The sequence below is a fragment of the Fusarium mangiferae genome, assembly GCF_900044065.1.
Source record: "Fusarium mangiferae strain MRC7560 genome assembly, contig: FMAN_scaffold005, whole genome shotgun sequence".
Classification (NCBI taxonomy): domain Eukaryota; kingdom Fungi; phylum Ascomycota; class Sordariomycetes; order Hypocreales; family Nectriaceae; genus Fusarium; species Fusarium mangiferae.
The window spans coordinates 1560609-1578916 of NW_024573925.1; the positions used below are offsets into that span (position 1 = coordinate 1560609).

Genomic DNA, 18308 nt, shown 5'->3' on the forward strand with positions numbered 1-18308 from the left:
AGACCCAGAAAACATGTCCAGCCCCAGCCTTATAGAGGTTAATGATCCGCCCGATCCCAACCATGCCCCTCAGAGGTCGGACGGGGAAGCCTAAGGCGTCCCTAGCCAGTGCTAGTTTGACCCATCTTAAGGCTGGTAGGTAACCATGGATTAGGTACTAATGGAACCTAAGTCAATAGGACGTTCATTACCGTTCATGGCTGAACGGCTGAAGTTGCTCAGCAAGGGGGAGGCTTGTCCATTCCATATCATATCCTCTCTTCTCATCCCTTCTGCCTTGTGCAGTTCTCGTTTATCTATCTCTCGTCCCCCCTCGATAAGCGACAAACTATCAGTGCCTATCGTCAATTCCTTCGTTCTCTGATCAACCGCCCCTCTTTTTGCGCGTCGTGCCCCGCCCACCATACCGCGAGCGATCGATCCATATTCCATACCGTAGCGTACTGCTGGAACTGCTATCCCGGGTTTAGAGCCATTGTCTAAAGTCACAAACAATACCCAATAATGAAAAGAGCTGCGCAATATGGCATACCAAGATGACCGGGCTGAAGAGCCCTTTCAAACTTACCAGCCATACCATCCTACTGGCTCTGTAACCGCATCACAAAGGCCCGCAGCAAGCCAACCACATCTGAGCCATCGCGTCTCTGCCATGACAGTATATTCCGAGGACAATTCGTACCCTCAGCTCCACGGCCGCGAATCTATGGTGTCTCTCGACTCCTATGCAGGAAACTCGAGCCCCCCGCAACAAGAATATGACGGACATTCGTACGTTGCTGGGTCTGGATGGTCCGCATCATTTGGCTACAATGGAGCTGGGGGATCGTATGCGCCTGTGCCTGCAGCTGGGCCTCCTCCTTCAAGGTTTCCATCTAGAGCCAAGCGTGCATACGGCTCATCCCTCGGAAGAACCATTCCAGAGGAAAACACTGAAGACGAAGCATACGACCTGTCATTGCTTGGTGGTGCAGCGCCCATGAGCCACTCTGGCCGTTATGATCCCATAAAGGAGGATGAGGATGACGTGTCTCCTGGCTTCGACTTGAGCGCCGCGCTAGGGCCAATGACCTCCCACGATGAGGTTTTCGTGAAGAAGCTTCAGGCGCAAGAGGCTAGCGGGATGTTGACTGGAGGTTTGGGCCAAGGGTTTCATGCGGATGTCAAGATGCGTGATGCCGAACTTCTGTCGTCGACCCCATCTGTTCAGAGGAGTCTGTCGCGGTCCTTTTCGCGCCGGAAGCCGCCTGAGCATCTTGGTCGATTTGAGACGATCCGACAAAGAGGACAGGACGAAGCTAATCGGAAAGGAGAAGTCATTGAGGTGATATTAGAGGAGGGACCAGGCGCCGACCTGAGTAGCATTGAGGGACTCAGCACGGTCGCGTCTAATGATTTCCGCCGATCAACATTCCCGACTAAGGAGGGCAAGACGGAAATATTCTATCCTCAACCGAATTGGAAGCCTCCAACAATGCGATGGCCCTACCTCACATTACTGATTGTAATATCGGTCGGGTTGGCTATTGCGCAGGAATACCTTTTCCAACGATTTCACGAAAAGCCCATAGTGAAATTCCGGTCACCTAAAGATATAGACACCTTTGTCTATTTTGCAATCAAATTTTTACCGACAGTGGTTGCGGTTACTTTTGGCGTGTTCTGGCAGTTTACTGACTTCGAAGTCCGCCGCCTGGAGGCTTTCTACCAGCTATCCAGACAGCAGGGTGCTCTGGCTTCCAAGTCGATCAATGCCGACTATGTCACAAGCTACAGCTTCTGGCGACCCTTTCGAGCAATCAAGCTTGGCCACTATGCGGTGGCTTTGTCTTCTTTCGCCTCAACACTTGCCGTTTCCCTCGTACCAACCTGTGCAGCTGCGTCGATCATACTCACACCGAGCCGCAAGGAGCGTATGGAAAAACCCGGTGACATGAAGGAGATCTTTGTGGCCTCGGTCTGGTCGCGACTTTTGACGGTTACTTTGGTGTTGTGTGCAGCCATGGGGTGCGGTTTACTATATGTTTTACACACTCGACGATCAGGCCTCCTCTCTGATGTCAGAGGCATTGCTGGTCTTGCCAGCATGGCTGTAGTGAGCCATGTCTTGATGGACTTTAAAGATATGGACACAGCCAAGCATAAAGACATTCACCAAAAGTTGAAGCGTCGCCGATACATGCTGAGAAATTCTTCTCTTGCACCTTACGAGGGCACAAGCACAAAGGTGGAAACGGACAGTGAACAGGATGACGGCACCCATCTCTCGGAGCACCCGCATCCCCTGATGCTGCGTCCAATGGGATGTATCCCTTTCATCATTGGCTTGATCCTCTTTGTAGCATTGATCCCAACGTTTCTCTTCACTCCCGCCCAGATCATCACAGACAAGGCTGCCTGGGTCGTCACAGCGTTGGCTGTAATCCTCAAGCTATGCTGGGGCGCGATGGAGACATCCGTTCGTATGATGGAGCCTTACTATATCCTTTCAAAGCGACATGCGCACTCAAAAGTTCTCACCCTTGATTACACCGCACTGCCATTTGCTTATATGCCGCTGCGAGCGCTCTTGAACGGCCACTTTCTGGTGTTTCTTGTTGGGTTCGGTAGTGTCATGGCTGAATTCCTGACAATCCTTGTAACCAGCCTTGCAACGGTGGATGGGCAAGGCTTTATCACAGGATATGGAATGAACAAAGGGAAGTGGAAGGATGATAAGGAGAACAGTGAATTACTCAACTCTGGACAGGAGACGATACGCTCATTCTATATCACCCTCGGCGCCACATTATTCATATTGATCTACATGTTTGTTGTCTCAAACATGGTGTTCTTCCGCCGACGCCATCCTTTCCTGCCGCGTCAGCCCAACACTATTGCGTCAATTCTGGCTTTTATCCACCAGAGCAAGATGCTGTACAATTTTGTGGGAACGTCGAAGCTAAACAACGCAGAGATGGCGAAGAAGCTTGATGACGGTAAGACGTATGGACTAGGATGGTTTACTGGAAGAGATGGGCAGACACACTGCGGAGTGGACCAGGAGGAGCTGACTAGTTCTTACAAACATGGTGTCGACTACACGACGATGAACAATCCATGGAATGCACAGTGGGATGTGCTGTAGAATGCGCAATATATGTTATGATTATGGAGCCAGATCTGTGTATGGCCATAGTTGAACAGGTATACACAACATTTGGACGGCTCAAGGCTGGATTTTGGCAAATTAGACATTGGGCATTGGCAATGAATTCTATGGTTCCATTTTTTATCAATTTCTTCTTTGTGGCCCATGCCGCTGGAGTATGAGGATCTCTCGAAACAGGGACGTCAAGATAAAGGCATAGCTTTTGTTAGGAATGCGACGAGCGAAACATGTAATGAGACTCGGATGAAGATGAACCGGAATGGTGACGATTCATATTCTCGCTTAGTGTAATGCTCTTTAGTCTAACACGCGCTGGGCATGAATTTTGAATGGATAGGCGTCGATCATACTTACTATCTTCGTGTCAGAAGGTTTCGAGTTGACGCGTCCATGCTCCATATTAGTAGTTTTTGACGCTTATGTTTGAGAAATGTGTCGCCGTCCAGTAACAAGACCTGTGACATTCCCAGTGGATTATGCTGGCCTTTTCACGCGTAATGGATCTCCTTCTCTTTAATCTCAATCCTTCTGTATCCGTACAGCGTTCATTATAGTGGCACATCATCAAATACTATTGGCCTGGAATGCGTACCTCTGAATATCGGGGCTGTGAGTGGTTGGAGATCTGGAATGTGATATATCCAATGGGGAAAGAGAGTAGACGACTCTGTGTTTGATGAGCAGAATTTCCACTGTTGAAATGAAACTGACTACGATGGTGTGGGAACGGTGGACGTTGACTATCTAAACTCAATTGTGGTCATTGGCATCGTTGTCGAGTTTGAGATTCATCTGATAATTCTGGTCAGATATTCTCCGACCACACCTCAGGGGGGCTGACCCAAGGTAGACAGTTGCCAGGAGCGTCGTCCTCCATTTGCGTGGTGTTCCCTTAAGGATCATGGTGCCCGCCAATCTCATCTGCCAATGAGCTTACTCAATGTGAAGCCTGGACGATTTGCAGGTGACAGAAGAACGCGAGTCTTGGCATCAACATTGAGATTGGTTTCATCAAAGTCTATCGATAACTCAAAAACTGAGCTTGATTTTGACATTTCTTCAGACGAGTCCAGAAGCAGATGGGGGTATGACTCTGGTAGGGGCAAAATTTCATTGTCTCAGTACAGTTATTGACCCCATTCCCCCAACCGTACCTAATAGTGAGTGCCTTACATTCATGCAAGATTTTCTCTGCAGAGCAGACAGACGGAGATGCCGAAAGTACTGTTTCCGAGAAAAACATGATCTTAGCCCAGGAACAACCAAGACAGGACGCGACTGCACTTGAGTACACAGCCTCTTCACACCTGACTATCACAATTCGCTCGCCATTACTGTCACTGTGCGTGCTTTACTGAAATCGGTGCGTCTTGAAAAGCCTGACACCTGAATTGGCACACCTGAAGGGAACGAAGTTAGGATACATAAGGTACGCAAGGCTTTGGAGCAAGGGCCACACCCCTTCGGGCATCGGCAAAGTTACAGAGACTGCCTTTAAGGAGGCCCTGAGGCTGTGCAAGCCTCTGTTAATTAAACCCATCCTGTAACAATGCGAGATAGCTCATGGTTACCGGGGGTGACATCCGTATCATGACAATTTTGCCCTGCTTTATTGTTACAACATTTATTGTTCGTATTACTCTGAGGGCATGGGAAATCGCCCAGGTCTTGGCTTTTGACGGCTTTGTTGACAAGCCTGCTAAAGACCAACCACGCGCGACCTCTAGAAGTCGTTGACACAAAGATTAGCTGCACTACTGCATGGTTATGGCACAAAAACCGGAAACGTTGATATTTTTCAATGCCCAAACCGTGGATCGTGCATCGAAAGACCAAGGAACACCTGCTGACCTTAGTTATCTTATGCAGCGTGATGCCGCCTCTACTATAGCAACTAACCAGCTAGCCAGCCCTGCCAGCCTCTTGATTGCCAACATCTATTGATTGCGTTTGTACGGAGTAGTGACGGCACCATCAAGATCTACGGCAACAATGGGTCGTCACTCACATTTCATTCAATCGACGTTTTAGCCAGCCCGAAACATCCGTCCTCGGTACGTATAGCATATCGCTTTATACACGGAGTGAACAGACAAATTTGGACTTCGTCTTCCAGGGGTAAGGCCTTGTTACTGATGAGGAACAAAGTGCGTACCCACAAAGTATATACTGTTAGAGTCGATACGAGATCGTCACCCCATACCCACGCATGCACCCGTGGTATTGACTTTCACTTGGCCCAGTGCTTGGCCTACATTCCAAGTACCTGCACAGCCTCCAGATTCTTGACCTAGGGGGCATGCGCCTGAGACGTGCTAGCATTGATACACCGCGTGTGATGGTTGAATACGACGCAACGGATGTGAATACGACAAAGCCTATTATTTATGGCCTTTGGCTTCGCCCTTGCAACGGCTGAGCACTGCCAAACCACTTTCAACATTGCTGCCAGCAAAGTAAAGGAAACCCTCATCAGATGAACTGGTTCTTCAGAGACAAGGCCGTGTCTCTGTCCAAAAAGACTCCCCTATCACACATCATACGCAGCACCCAAGACCAAGCTAAACCAAATCTGTCCCTCCAGGCCCCGCTTCACCGCACTCGTGAAGGGCCACCCGCCCCCCTGGCCCCCTTCGACTGCACCGCGTACGTACCTATGTACGTATCAATTGACTGGCTGGGTAAAGGTACTTGCCGCTATTACGAGCGCCGACCAGGCAAGGTCGTACCTGCTTTCCTGTTGCCGTTGCCATTACAGGTACCCAGGTTCCCGATCCCTCCCTCCCTCCCTTCCACCTCACTCATCCCCTTGGTTGTTGCCGCTGGTCTTCCTTTTCCCTCTCGTCTTCCCCCACACAACAAATCCATTTCATTCATCATCCACGACAACGGGACAAACCAACCCATATCGACGACCAAACGCTGTCTCTTTCAGCCACGCCTCGTCGCGGAGACGATTTCTCGCCTCGGCCTTTCGCTAATTAACTTTACTTCTTTCATTATTATCGCCTTACTCCGTTCCTAATTGTACGCCAATTGCCGCGGCCTCACTCTCGCTATTTGTCCATTCAAAGTGAATCTGGAAGAAATCCACGTCTTTGGAAGGCCATAATCCGTCGCCATTGCCGATACTTTGTCGACAACCTCTGCCGTGGGCTTTGTTTTGACTCATACTAGTAATCTTGGACTATTGGAAGGATTGGAAGTGCGCTGTCAACAACACCCTGGACTTGTAACGACGACAACCAACTATCGACCGAACGAAACGACTCGATTGACAACGAATCCAATCACCACTGGGATACGTGGTTACGATGTGGTCTTGTATTATGAAACCACTGGCGGTTCTCGCCTCAGTGGCTGCCCTGGCCTCACCCGTCTCTGGAGAGAAGATTCTTTACTCCAACTCGCTCAACAGTTGCCAGAAGGACAATGGTTTCAAGGCTACGCTCTTCAACGTCGCCCTGACACCGAACAACGGTTCCGCCTTTGTTAAGGCTGTAGCAACCTCATCAATTCAGGGCAAAGTTATCTTCGACATTCGACTCTCAGCATACGGCTACCAGTTCCTTCAACAGACCGTAGATCCTTGTACAATCAATCTTGCTGGTCTCTGTCCTATGGTTTCCGGAAAAATTCCATTCAAGTTCAACTTGCCAGTCGGCAAAGAAAATCTCAAACAAGTACCCGGAATCGCCTACAGTGTCCCCGATCTCGACGCTACCGTCCGTGTTTATGTCAACATGTCCAGCACTGGCGAGAGCGTCGCTTGCGTCGAGGCTGATTTTTCCAACGGAAAAACAGTTGATCTCAAAGGTGTCAAGTGGGCTACTGCCATCATTGCTGGCCTCGGTCTGATTTCTTCTGCCGTTGTTTCCGGAGTCGGTCACGCCAACACTGCTGCTCATGTCGCCTCTAACTCGCTTTCCTTGTTTGGCTATTTCCAGGCACAGGCCATTCTTGGTCTCACCAGCGTCGGACTCCCCCCAATCGTTTCCTCTTGGACTCAGGATTTCCAGTGGTCAATGGGAATCATCCGCGTTGGCTTCATGCAAGACATTTTTACGTGGTATCAACGAGCAACCGGCGGCACACCCGAGTCTATTCTGTACAATGTTCGTCAAGTGTCGGTTGAGGTTCAGAAACGAAGTTTGCAGGCTGCTTCTACTAGTATTGATCTTTTCAAGCGTAGTGCCGCCATGATGCCTCGAAGTATCACGGAGCCCATCGGTCATGCTGCTGGGGCACTCGCCAAGCGCGCCAACATCCAAACCGAGGATGGCACTTATATCGTGTACGGTATTCAGCGAGTTGCTTTCAAGTCTAGGATTGAAACCACCAACCTGTTCATGACCGGCCTCACTTTCTTCTGCATCTTCGTGGTTATCACATGTCTGGCGATTGCTGCTTTCAAGGGCGTGTGCGAACTGTGTGTTCGTCAGAAGTGGATGGCCCCAGACAAGTTTTTAGAATTTCGAAACGGTTGGATGACTGTCCTTAAGGGCATTCTCTTCCGTCTGACACTCATTGGCTTCCCTCAGATGGTCATACTTTGTTTGTGGGAATTCACTCAACAGGATTCGCCCGCTGAGGTCGTTCTCGCTGTCTTCTTCCTCTTGGGAATGACCTTCACACTCGCTTGGGGCGCCAGCAAGGTCATTCGCATCGCTCGCCGTTCTGTTGCCATGCACCGCAACCCAGCCTACATCCTCTTCTCGGATCCCCAGGCCCTCAACAAGTGGGGTTTCCTCTACGTTCAATTCCGAGCTTCTGCTTACTACTTCATTGTTCCCGTCCTTGTCTACACTGTGGTCAAGGCCATGTTTGTTGCATTGGCTCAGAAGAACGATGTAGCACAGGCAGTTGGGTTTATTATCATTGAGGTCGGTTTCTTGATTGCTGCTTCGGTTCTTCGACCCTGGATGGATAAACCCACCAACTCGTTCAACATCGCGATTGCTGCAATCAACTTCATTAACGCCATCTTTCTTCTCATCTTTTCTAATGTGTTTGGGCTGCCTAAGATTGTCGTTGGTGTCGTTGGTGTCGTGTTGTTCGTTTTGAATGCTGCATTCGCACTTATTCTTCTTCTCATGCTTATCGTTTCAACGGCGTTGGTCTTCTTCCGCAAGAACCCTGATGCACGATACCAGTTCATGGCCGATGATCGTGCCTCGTTCATGAAGTCTCAAACCCAGGTCAATGCCACAACCGAGCTTGATGCTCTTGCCGCTACTGCCCGAGGTGACAAGGCTGGTTATAGCAACAAGCACCTCGATCTCGATGAGGAGGACTCGGTGTCGTCGGAGAGTTTGAGAAGGCGGGCGGAGATGAACAACCAGTCCCAAACATCATTTCAACGGGGCGATGTTCCTCCCCGGTCTCCTGTGAACCCCGCCATGCCCCTTTTCCCTGCTGACGGACAGCGACCGGCAAGCCCTTTCCGCAATGCGTCACCAAACCCATACCAACAGTCGACATCCAATCTCTCTCAACAACGGTCGGCAGGTGACAGTAGCCCAGGCGGTTACAGATCACAGAACAATGCGAGGTAAGCTTTCACGATTGACGAGTAGAGTGATGCACATGCTGACCCCTCTTTAGCCCTTGGCAGCGTGGTGCTGGATACGAGCACTAGTTGATGTAATCGAGGATCTATCCATTTATCTCATGACAAGCTTACATCCGAGACCTATATCATCAGCGAAGGCTTCGGATTTGATGACTCTTTGTCAAAAGCGAGCCGGCCCAATAGCATTAGCACATCGAATTTTCTGCTATGGATGATGAGAGTTAGCTCTCGAGTTGAGCCATTAATTGATATTGACCACGCCAAGACCGTGTTTTCTTTTTCCTTGTTTGTTTCGTCCTACTCAAATGTCTTTTTGGATGGTTTGTCGAAAGCATGACGATGGCGTCTGCGTTGAGACCTGGCGTTGGCGATTATCGAAACCCTAGTGCTCTTACGAGTATTTGCTTTGTATATATAAACAGTATCGGGAAGGGATGAGGAATGCACTTTTTTCACTGGATTGGGATGGCTCAGGCACCAGTTCACGTTCGATATCCGAGGTAGTACGCCACAGCTTAGAAGATGTGGCAGTGGGGAGCTTGACTTCCCATTACTCATACCCAAATCAAAAAACAAAAATTTCAATAACCGGATTGTTGTCCAGGGGAAACATTGTAGCCTCTAATAGCCTCGTAAGTCAGCTTGAGGTTCAAGTGCAAATACAATCCATGAAAAGTGCGATACTTTATTTATCTATTGAGAAAGGCCTTTCTAGTGATTGGAACTTCCGTGGCTGACGGAGAAGTAATTATCCATGGGGACTGTCTGTACCCAATGTATCTAAGTTCAGTGCTCCCGTCAGTATGGATGATGCAAAACCAGCCATCATAGGGATTGAAAGCCTTAAACACTCATCCACACTTCCATGAAACACCTCGGACGTTGAAGAGGGAAACACCAAATACCCAGCCTCCCCAACCATCCGTACAAATACAATGATTATTTCATATCTGAGCGGAACAGCAAGGCTTTGCGTTTAAACGAGAGGCTTTAAGATATAGTGAGGAAGAGGCAAAACAAGACTACTCTAAGTCCTGTGGTATGACTATTGGTACATGACGAATGGTATATAAGGTAAGCAAGCAAACAAGCGACGCAAAAAAGATCAAATTCAAAGAAATGGAATTTTGTGAGACCATGAATGTCTCTGGACTAGTAGGCTTTGAAAGCCACAAGACTTGTTGACGGGAATTGCCAAAGGGATGACCAAGGTAGATAGATACCTAGATAGTTGATTGACTGATGAGACTGAGTGAGAATCTCTCGTGTTCGATCCAAGTCCGACAAAAAGAAGTGCGCAAAGGCTTGAGATAAAGTTAAGAGGGTAGAAAAAAGAGAGATAGAAGATTATTGAGAAACACCGTCGTCGAGAGTTGTGATAATGAAAAGGTCAGTGCCTGTCGCAGTTGGCGATAGATGTCGTTTGTTGTCGTGATAAATGTTTTGTTAGCCTCGTGGAGGTAAAGCTCCAGGTCCCTCCATACCCCCTTTCCATGTTTCCTTTCAACGCCCACCCTTCCTTTAGCTCCGATGCAAATTGGGATTGTCTCACCGCCAACACCAACACCTGCCACTTGATTTCTTAGTCCACCCATGCCATTTCATATTCTTCCCCTCACCCCTTCTTTCACCTCTGCATCATCAGATGTTTATTGATAGCATGAAATGCGAAGTCGCATTTGAGCAACGCTGCGGCAAGTCCCGACAGCCACATACGTGGCCTCATGCAGGAACCAGGAACCAAAATCCAATAGCCCCGATTTGGATTGCATTTGAGGGGTTAAAATGCAAAGCCTTGTTCCATCAGCTTGTCGACATCGCCACCTGCTGCTTGCACCGCTTTCATGGCCGCCTCACTTAACCGTCGCCTCCGTTCCATCGCCTCACGCTCTCTTCGCGCTTTGGTCTTAGAACTGCCACTCGGTGCGACACCTGTCATTAGGAGACCGCCGTCGCTGGGAGTAAAATTGACGAACCCGATCTCGCTGCCGCCTCCACTGCTGCCGCTTGCATCTCGGGACCGTCGTTGCTTGCGCATTGCCGTGGGAGTCCCCGGTACTATACCTCGACCTGAGGCGCTGCGAGCTGATGCGACGGACCCATTCGAGCTATGGCGCGAGTGTGCTGTGGCGGGCGTGGGTGGAATGGACGGCTGGCGTGTCTTACGGATTGGAGAGCAAGACAAGTGTCGTGCTCCAGAAGACGGGGCTCGTGGCGGACGATGGCGTTCTGATGTTGGAGGGATAGGCGGTGGAGGGAGGTAGGTCTGGGTGTTTAATGAAAGGTCGTGACTAGGAGCCGAGGCGTTTCGTGGTTGTGGCATATGGATCATGAGGCCAGCCGAATTGGGATCGTGGATCTGGTACTCGTACGGCAACTCCGCATGCTGGGCATGCATGGCAAGGTTGAGGCTGGCGTTTTTCTGCTGTTGCGGATCGGCTACAACATATTCGCCATTCTGGTTTAAAAGATTTAGATCCCACCACCCGCTTTGATGAGGATTTTGAGCCATGTACTCTTGCCCCGGCCATGTCTCGGGTGCAGCGCCCACAACAGTAACAGGTTGCTGGTGTGGGTTAGGATGAACATGGGCCTGTGGGTGTGGATGAGGATGTGGATGAGGATGTGGATGGGGATGAGGATGTGGATGGGGATGCTGGTGTGGATGAGGGTGTGAGTGCGGGTGTTGCTGGTGCTGCCAAGCTGACTGAGGAACCTGTCCTGCCATGTCGGGATGATAAAGGCCAGGTTCAGTCTTGACTCCTGGGGATTCTGCTGGTGTGTGGATTCCGTTGGCGCTGAAAAAGCGGAGAGAGTTGTTTGGAGGCGGCTGAGGAATTTCACTAAAGGGATCGTCACAAAACCCATGAACAAAGTTGGTGCTATCCGGCCCGCATGTCGGCGATGGGGGGAATGCGTCATTACCGTTGCTATATTCGTGATGCTGCAGTCGCAAGGCCCGAGGAGGATTGTCCATGGTCGGAGAGCCTGGGCGGTCTATGGCAACGAGCTTCTTCGGTTTGCGAAGTTTACTGGCTTTACGAATCGTGGATGAGAGTGCCTCGACGAATTTGTTGGGTTTCCTGGCTATTGTGTTGGGTGGGGTTGGCGATGATGGTTGTGAAATAGGCACCCGCTTTCCAGGTGAAGAGTGTAGTGAAATGCCATCAACTCGGGGCAGTTCTGGGTCCGACATGGAAACTCGAGGTACCAGGGGAGGCTTCTCGTCCGTCAGTCCAACGGCACTCGCAAGTGCGAGGCTTCGAGGATCGACCTCATGCGATGCACTTGCGACAGCGGATGAGGCTGGCTGAGAGGGGATTGTCGCGTCGACCTGGGAACTGCAGGAGAAGAAATCGAACTCATCTTCAGTTGTTGAAACGCCTGATGAGGCAGATGCAGTGGACTCGGCGGGATGATCGAGGATAAGTCCATTGGCTAGGGCCGGCATTGATGGGTTGTGACCGTGTGGATCGGCCATAGAAGATGGGATTTCGCCATCAAAGTTGAGAAACTGACCGAAGAAGTCGTTTGATCCATCGTTGGGCCCATTGTCGATATCCTGCCAGTAGAAGCCTGGGTCGCGGTCGACAGCTTCAACCCGATAGGGCAAGGTCCAAGAGGCCATTGGGATACTTGACTGTTGTTCTGCAATAGTAGTTGAAGCTGATGGGCGAGGATGCAATGGAGGCGTGGTCAGCCAAGCGAGTCACCTAGGGCTGGCTGAGAGAGTTACAGAAGACGACGAAGATGTCGAAGTGGAAGTGAAGATTGATGGCATGAATGAGGTGAGAGCCAAAAGAATGGCAACGGAGGGAATGAAAAGAAGGAGCCAGACCCGGAGCCTGAGGAGTCTTTGAGCGATAGTGAGAAGAGAGGCGAGAGGCCTGGGCCAGTCAGAGGCAGCAAAACAAAGTTCAAGACGAGCAACAAGGGACTCGGCCGGTAAGCGAACGAGACCTGGCAAGGCGTGGAGATGGCCGAAGTCAAGTCAATGGAGCAACGGACAAGCTAGCAACGGGTACCAGAGAAACGGGCAAGACACAGGGACAAAAATCAAGGTTGGCCTTCGCTGAGAATAGTAGCAAGATATTGATGAACAGGATCAGAGTCAGGGTCATGAGAGTAAGAAAGAAAGGACTACGAATTCACTCTGGCGCAGCAACGAGACCGTTGGGTCGGGTTGCTACTTGGATGAGGGCGATTTGGGTGCGACAGTGGGAGGAATGCACGGGGCTATGAGGGAGCATTCCATTGAGAAAGATTCTCGTGTCATTGACAGATGATTGACCCCCCTTTGTCTGTTCCAAATGGGAATTTAAAGAGGACGATCTCTTTCGTGTTGCAAATGTTAATTAATCGAACGAGTGATATGTTTGTTTATATAATTGAAATCAGTTTTGAGGAAATCAATCACATTCGCCATGGGTTGATGATTGAGCGTGAGTGAAGAGTCATGACTGATACGGCTCTCCTGAGACGGCAAGTGGTGATGCTCTGGACGCCCGAAGCCACCCAAGACTAAGTGGTAGAGGCGCTGGGATGGGCTAAAGTAGAGTTTACGGGTGTACCTACGTTAGCCTAGCATTAGTATTAGTATTTATGGACGGGAAGGGCGAAGGCGAGGGGCGAGAGGGGAGACGGAGAGAAGAGAGGAGAGGAAAGGAGAGGAGAGCGTTGATGGGAAGAGAGCGTGCGAAAGTTTGAGTTGGGCCGGTTGATCATGAGCGGAGCGTTGCTTTCAACTGGACACAGGTACAGAAGTGTAGAGTTTAAGAGCTCGTTCGGATTGATCAAAAGATTGACAGTATGACGTCCAGCGATGATCTCCCCACGAGAGTATCGCATCACATTACGTCCTCTTGCAGCACATCGCATCATCTATCTTGGTTTTAGTTTCTGATATTGATTCTCGTTCAGACTAACAAAGCCCCTGGCTGCTTTCTAGTGCCCCTGGTCCTGGCCCTGATCCCGGCTTCGTGCACTGTACCTTGCAGCCCGGGCAAAATAAATTGGTTGCATTGCATAGTTGCATCTGACATGACATCCAATACAGGGGGGTTGATCAGATCTGACAGGCTCTAGGCCCCCTAGGCCCGTCTTCCCTCCACTATGATTGTCATTCAGTGCCCCCCCCTCCGATCGATCATCGCCCTCACCCGACACATTCAATTAAAACAAATACATCTTCATCATGGATCTTTCTTCCGTGAATGTCTCATGTCTCATGTCAAGAATGCTCCTTCAGCCTGTCTGAGCTCGTCGCCTCATCAACGCCCCAGTCCTCATGACTCTCAATAGTAAACAAATGAATTTTCTGCTTCGTCTGAAGCCCTCTTAGATTACGGAATCGCTGTACCTCAATGAAATGGTTCCCTCCCCCGTTTACCCGCGTCACTGGCGAGCCCAGACCGATGAAACTCTTTCCAGAGGCTTGCGCTGATCTGGCGCGCGGCTGTTGACGGCACCGATGAATCGATTTATATGCGACAGTCGCTCATACGATAGGCAGAGATCCCTCACTGTGATGCGTGGGAAATGAAGACGCCTTTGCCGACTGACACGCTAGACATTGCTTACGTGTCTTGACGATTTGTCAGTGGACGACGCTCCTGGGCTTGCGGGGCCGGCATCATAGTTGCCCAGCCCAGTTGGTGATGGCTTCACCAGCCGTGCTCGATAGAGTTTACAAGTCGTCCGATTGAAGTCTGGCCCACAATTCACTTGTGCTTCTTGCCATTCTTCCATTCTTCGTGGATTCAGAGCTTCACACAAAAAGTAACGCCCTGCCAGACACTTTGTCCAGTGTGAATTATACACGGTTTATTTGATTTCTTTCGTGGTATCCCACGGGATACAGTTTCGTCTGCTCCTCAAGACCAGACGCTGTGTGATGCTCTACTAACGTACGACAGTGCTAAATACCGATATCGACTTTGTCCATCGTACAATACTATGCAACAGTCTTGTCTTGCTTCCCTGCCCATGACCTTTGAGCCTTTTGGTCATGAGCTCCCCAGATAATAATGCGCCCCATGCTGGTCCTGTCTTCCAAGCATATCAAACCTGAACGCCTCTTCACTACATGGCCCATGAAAGAACAAAATATCCCTGGTCGTGATACCATAACTCCAGGCTGTGATCCTAAAAACTGAACAAAAAAAGTCCCAAGCTGTCTGACCTCAAAACTAATGCAACGCCTTTGCCCAGTCATCTATGGCCTTGTTTCAGAAGGCAGATGCTTCGCTCTTGTAAATGCTCCATCCGTATAACTCCGTGATGCGTGAGTCAGTCGTCTTGAAAGACTACTCTGTAACATGAAGCCTGCGCCCACCATGTATGCCGTTAAAAAAAAAGTATGTTGAAAAAGCACCGCAAAGATTTGGTCCCTTTACTGTGTTGAAATAGCCATCTGCGAGGTTTGTGAATCCGAGCGGCCTCTGACGGAGCTTGCCGTAGAGTGGGTTTGCGATTGCCTGCTTCTCTTCTTGTTGCGTCGTCGCATTCGAGGTACACTGTGAATGGTGTTGCGACAACGACTTGCAGCATCAGCGGATCTTCGATACCCAAGCTCGTAGCGTTTCTTAATCCCGTCAGGCGTACCAGTCGTCCTTCGTGGTACAAGTGGTTGAAGCCAAGAGAAATCATCCTCGTCTTCACAGTATCCTTCATCTACCTGAAAGCCGCCGTTTGCATTGGGCCTGTACATTGACCTTGTGGCATCCCCCGGACCTTCACTAAGAGTTGTCGGATCAACAGCAATGGGCATAAATGGACTGAAAGGTCCATCAAAAGCACAAGCAAAACGCTCTTGGGCGTTTCTCGGATGACAATTACGAGATTTCGTAGTATTCATTTCTTTGTGGGGATCAAGCTCCATGGAGTCGGAACCCTGATGGTTGAGTATCGACTGTACATTAATGCAGTCATCGTCGGGTAATGAAATAGGTGATAGAGCGGTTTCCGGAAGCCGTGTAGTCGAGCGGGAAGAATCGTGATGGAAATGCTCCAAAGAAGAGCTGCCAAGTTGTGAAGCAAGGACATCAATTGATTGAGATTGAAGAGGTCGAGTAGATTGGCATCCAGACGTTAATGAGGATATCAATGACGAGGCGGGTGGTGAACTCGGGGGTGATAATGGCTGTCGGGCTATTCGCGCGTTTTCAGGTGGCATTATTGTTACCGCACTTGGGCATGAAGCAGTGATATTAATGTCCTGCTGGTGTTGGTGTGCCTCTGAAGGCGAGTCTCTCCACTGGTTTCCTGTGTGAGGCTCGCACATCGTTAGAGGCAGCTGGGGGTGATGACTTGCCCCATGGAGTTTGAGTGAAAGAGAAGATAGAGTGGTTAGAACTTGAGAGATGAAAGACGAGATGTAAGACGGGAATAGATGAAAGGAAGACCAGAGGGAACAGAGACGGAAAGGGAACCAGGGCAGGACAGGTAATATGAAGGTATCCTCGCTGCGCTAGAAGAGCAGGCGGCGTTGACGCCGCTTCATTGCTGGGGTGGGCCGTGGAGCGGACTACTCTATGGGTGGTGGTAGCAGACTTAGTACCTTAAGGTTAGCCTTGGTACAGTACTTGTTATGGTAGCGGAGGTTTAGTAGGCTATCTGAGTTGCTAACTCTGGGTAGGTCATGTTTTACTGGATTCAGCTTAATGATCCGACAGGATGGTAGGGGGTTTTATTAGAGCGCGCACAGCCCATTGGATACCGCTGGACAAACGACCTTGGGTACTGCATGTAGCTCTGGCTGTCAACGTATTGTAACATGCATGCCTGTATTTCTTTGTTTCTGGCAGATTGACCGCATCCATGGATGTCTCTACCGAAGACGTAGGTGTTACGCCCGTCCAGTGACCGCCCAGCCGGAGCAATCAAGCCTCCTCCACTGCTCTAGGTTGTACCGACAGCCGGGTCTTTAAACCCGACAGCGTGTCCTAGGGTGGTCCCAGTTGCGGTGCAAGTGGAGCCCCGGTCTTTCGTACAAGTGCGATTGGCTCATCGTAGTCTTGGCGATTCCTTGGCGCTCTCACTGTTGGCGAGGGTTGACATGGATGCAAATGCACATCAGCCCATGTTTATGTCCTCTTTGCCAAGGGTGAGCCTATCAGGAGTCTCTGCACGCCTCGATGCAGTTCACGCTCAAGTCGAATCAAGTCGAATCAGCTCTCGCAATTGAACGTCAATCAGTCTGTCCGGTAATATCACTGTCCAGTCTGTCGGAAATAGTGGATATGATTCGTTCACATATGAACTGTACTGCAGATCTTACCACCTAGTCCAAACTAGCTGCACAGTCCGATCTTAATCTCACCCCTGAAATCATACATACATGAAAAAGGGCTGACCGTCTTTGAGGGTTGTCAGCTCGAGTACTGACCGCCCACTGGCGTCAGCGTCTGCACCAAGACGCGGGATTCGACCCAAGGAGAGCCTTTAATAATACCGCCTGTGTTTGCTACTGTAGCTGTTTCCATCCATACCACCCCGTGTCTCCCCTTCGCCATCATCTCAGCGGGAAAAGAGTTCATTTCTCGGCGTTGTCTAGTAATTCAGCTATCTCAAAGCCTGGTGCCACCCAGTTCTAAGCTTCCCAGGCTCAGGTCACTTTGCTTGGGCTTGGGCTGGTGATTCTGACATCTCAATCGTAGAGACTCGGATCATGTTTCAACAAGGGCATCTCAACCATATCTCCATACGGTAAAGCTGGCAGCTGGAGTTGCTATTTTCTTGACAAGGTCTTGGAATGTTTGTGCCGTGAGCATTTATCGCCGACTGGTATGCCACAACAGAAACAGTACATTATCTGACAGCAGCTGCGTGATATATGATACGGCACTGAGATGCACAGACATCCATGATCCCATGTGCTCAGGCGTCTGTTACATTGTTAGTTAGTTACAATTGCTACAATACCCCAGCGTCTTCAACTCACGATCTAACATAGCCAACAGATCCATCGTCCTCGTAGGGCAGACACAGACACTAAATGTCCCGGTTCCACGTCCAATCGCATCTTTCCATTTCCTTGGGCCCACCCCCGCCAAGATCTTCAGCCTTCCGCCGTTCCCTCAACAGATCATCCGCTTTGATCAAAAACCAAGATAACCTCAAAACACTAAAAGAACACTTTCATTAACACCCATCTTTCTGAGAAACTTCAGTAAGTTAAGTTACCTGAAACAGTGATGTGCTATCCAGTGTCTATTAGCCCAAGTTCTAGCACGTCCCTAAACACGGAGAACCAGGGAAGAGCCTGGCTGTTGGCTTCCATTAGCACTCAGCGCTAAACTCTTGTGAGCTGAATCTCCGAAGCCATAAATCGTCTCGGTGCCGAGTGTTAATTAATGAGTCAGGAGAAGAGCAGCGACCTCCCAGCAGCTATTCATCAAGTTTCACAAGGTTCCCAGAATTCAAAATAATCGGGATTGATGAGGCCTAGTTAGCTTCCAAATCCGTGGTTCTGGCTCATGAACTTGCATGTAAGAATTGGCGTGCTGATAATCAGCCATCACATGAAGGCCTGTGACGGAGTAGGATCAAACTTGGCTAGGATCGGGATCAAACTTGGCAATCCGA

General features: G+C 49.8%; 4 protein-coding genes across 4 annotated transcripts; 2 read left to right on the forward strand and 2 right to left on the reverse strand.

The window, feature by feature from the left end:
* Positions 1-523: 523 nt before the first annotated feature.
* FMAN_07461 (uncharacterized protein) lies at positions 524-3127 on the forward strand (the record flags this gene model as incomplete). The annotated part of the gene is made up of 1 exon (XM_041831087.1): positions 524-3127. The coding sequence occupies one exon, from the start codon at positions 524-526 to the stop codon at positions 3125-3127; it is 2604 nt and encodes an 867-aa protein (XP_041681685.1).
* A 3353-nt stretch (positions 3128-6480) lies between these two features.
* Positions 6481-8789, forward strand: FMAN_07462 (putative Calcium_related spray protein; the record flags this gene model as incomplete). The annotated part of the gene is made up of 2 exons (XM_041831088.1): positions 6481-8702; positions 8756-8789. The coding sequence occupies 2 exons, from the start codon at positions 6481-6483 to the stop codon at positions 8787-8789; spliced, it is 2256 nt and encodes a 751-aa protein (XP_041681686.1).
* A 1714-nt stretch (positions 8790-10503) lies between these two features.
* FMAN_07463 (uncharacterized protein) lies at positions 10504-12351 on the reverse strand (the record flags this gene model as incomplete). The annotated part of the gene is made up of 1 exon (XM_041831089.1): positions 10504-12351. One exon carries the CDS (start codon positions 12349-12351, stop codon positions 10504-10506), a length of 1848 nt encoding a protein of 615 aa, XP_041681687.1.
* Positions 12352-15114: 2763 nt separating this feature from the next.
* FMAN_07464 (uncharacterized protein) lies at positions 15115-15897 on the reverse strand (the record flags this gene model as incomplete). Its single annotated transcript, XM_041831090.1, has 1 exon — positions 15115-15897. The coding sequence occupies one exon, from the start codon at positions 15895-15897 to the stop codon at positions 15115-15117; it is 783 nt and encodes a 260-aa protein (XP_041681688.1).
* Between the last annotated feature and the right edge of the window lie 2411 nt (positions 15898-18308).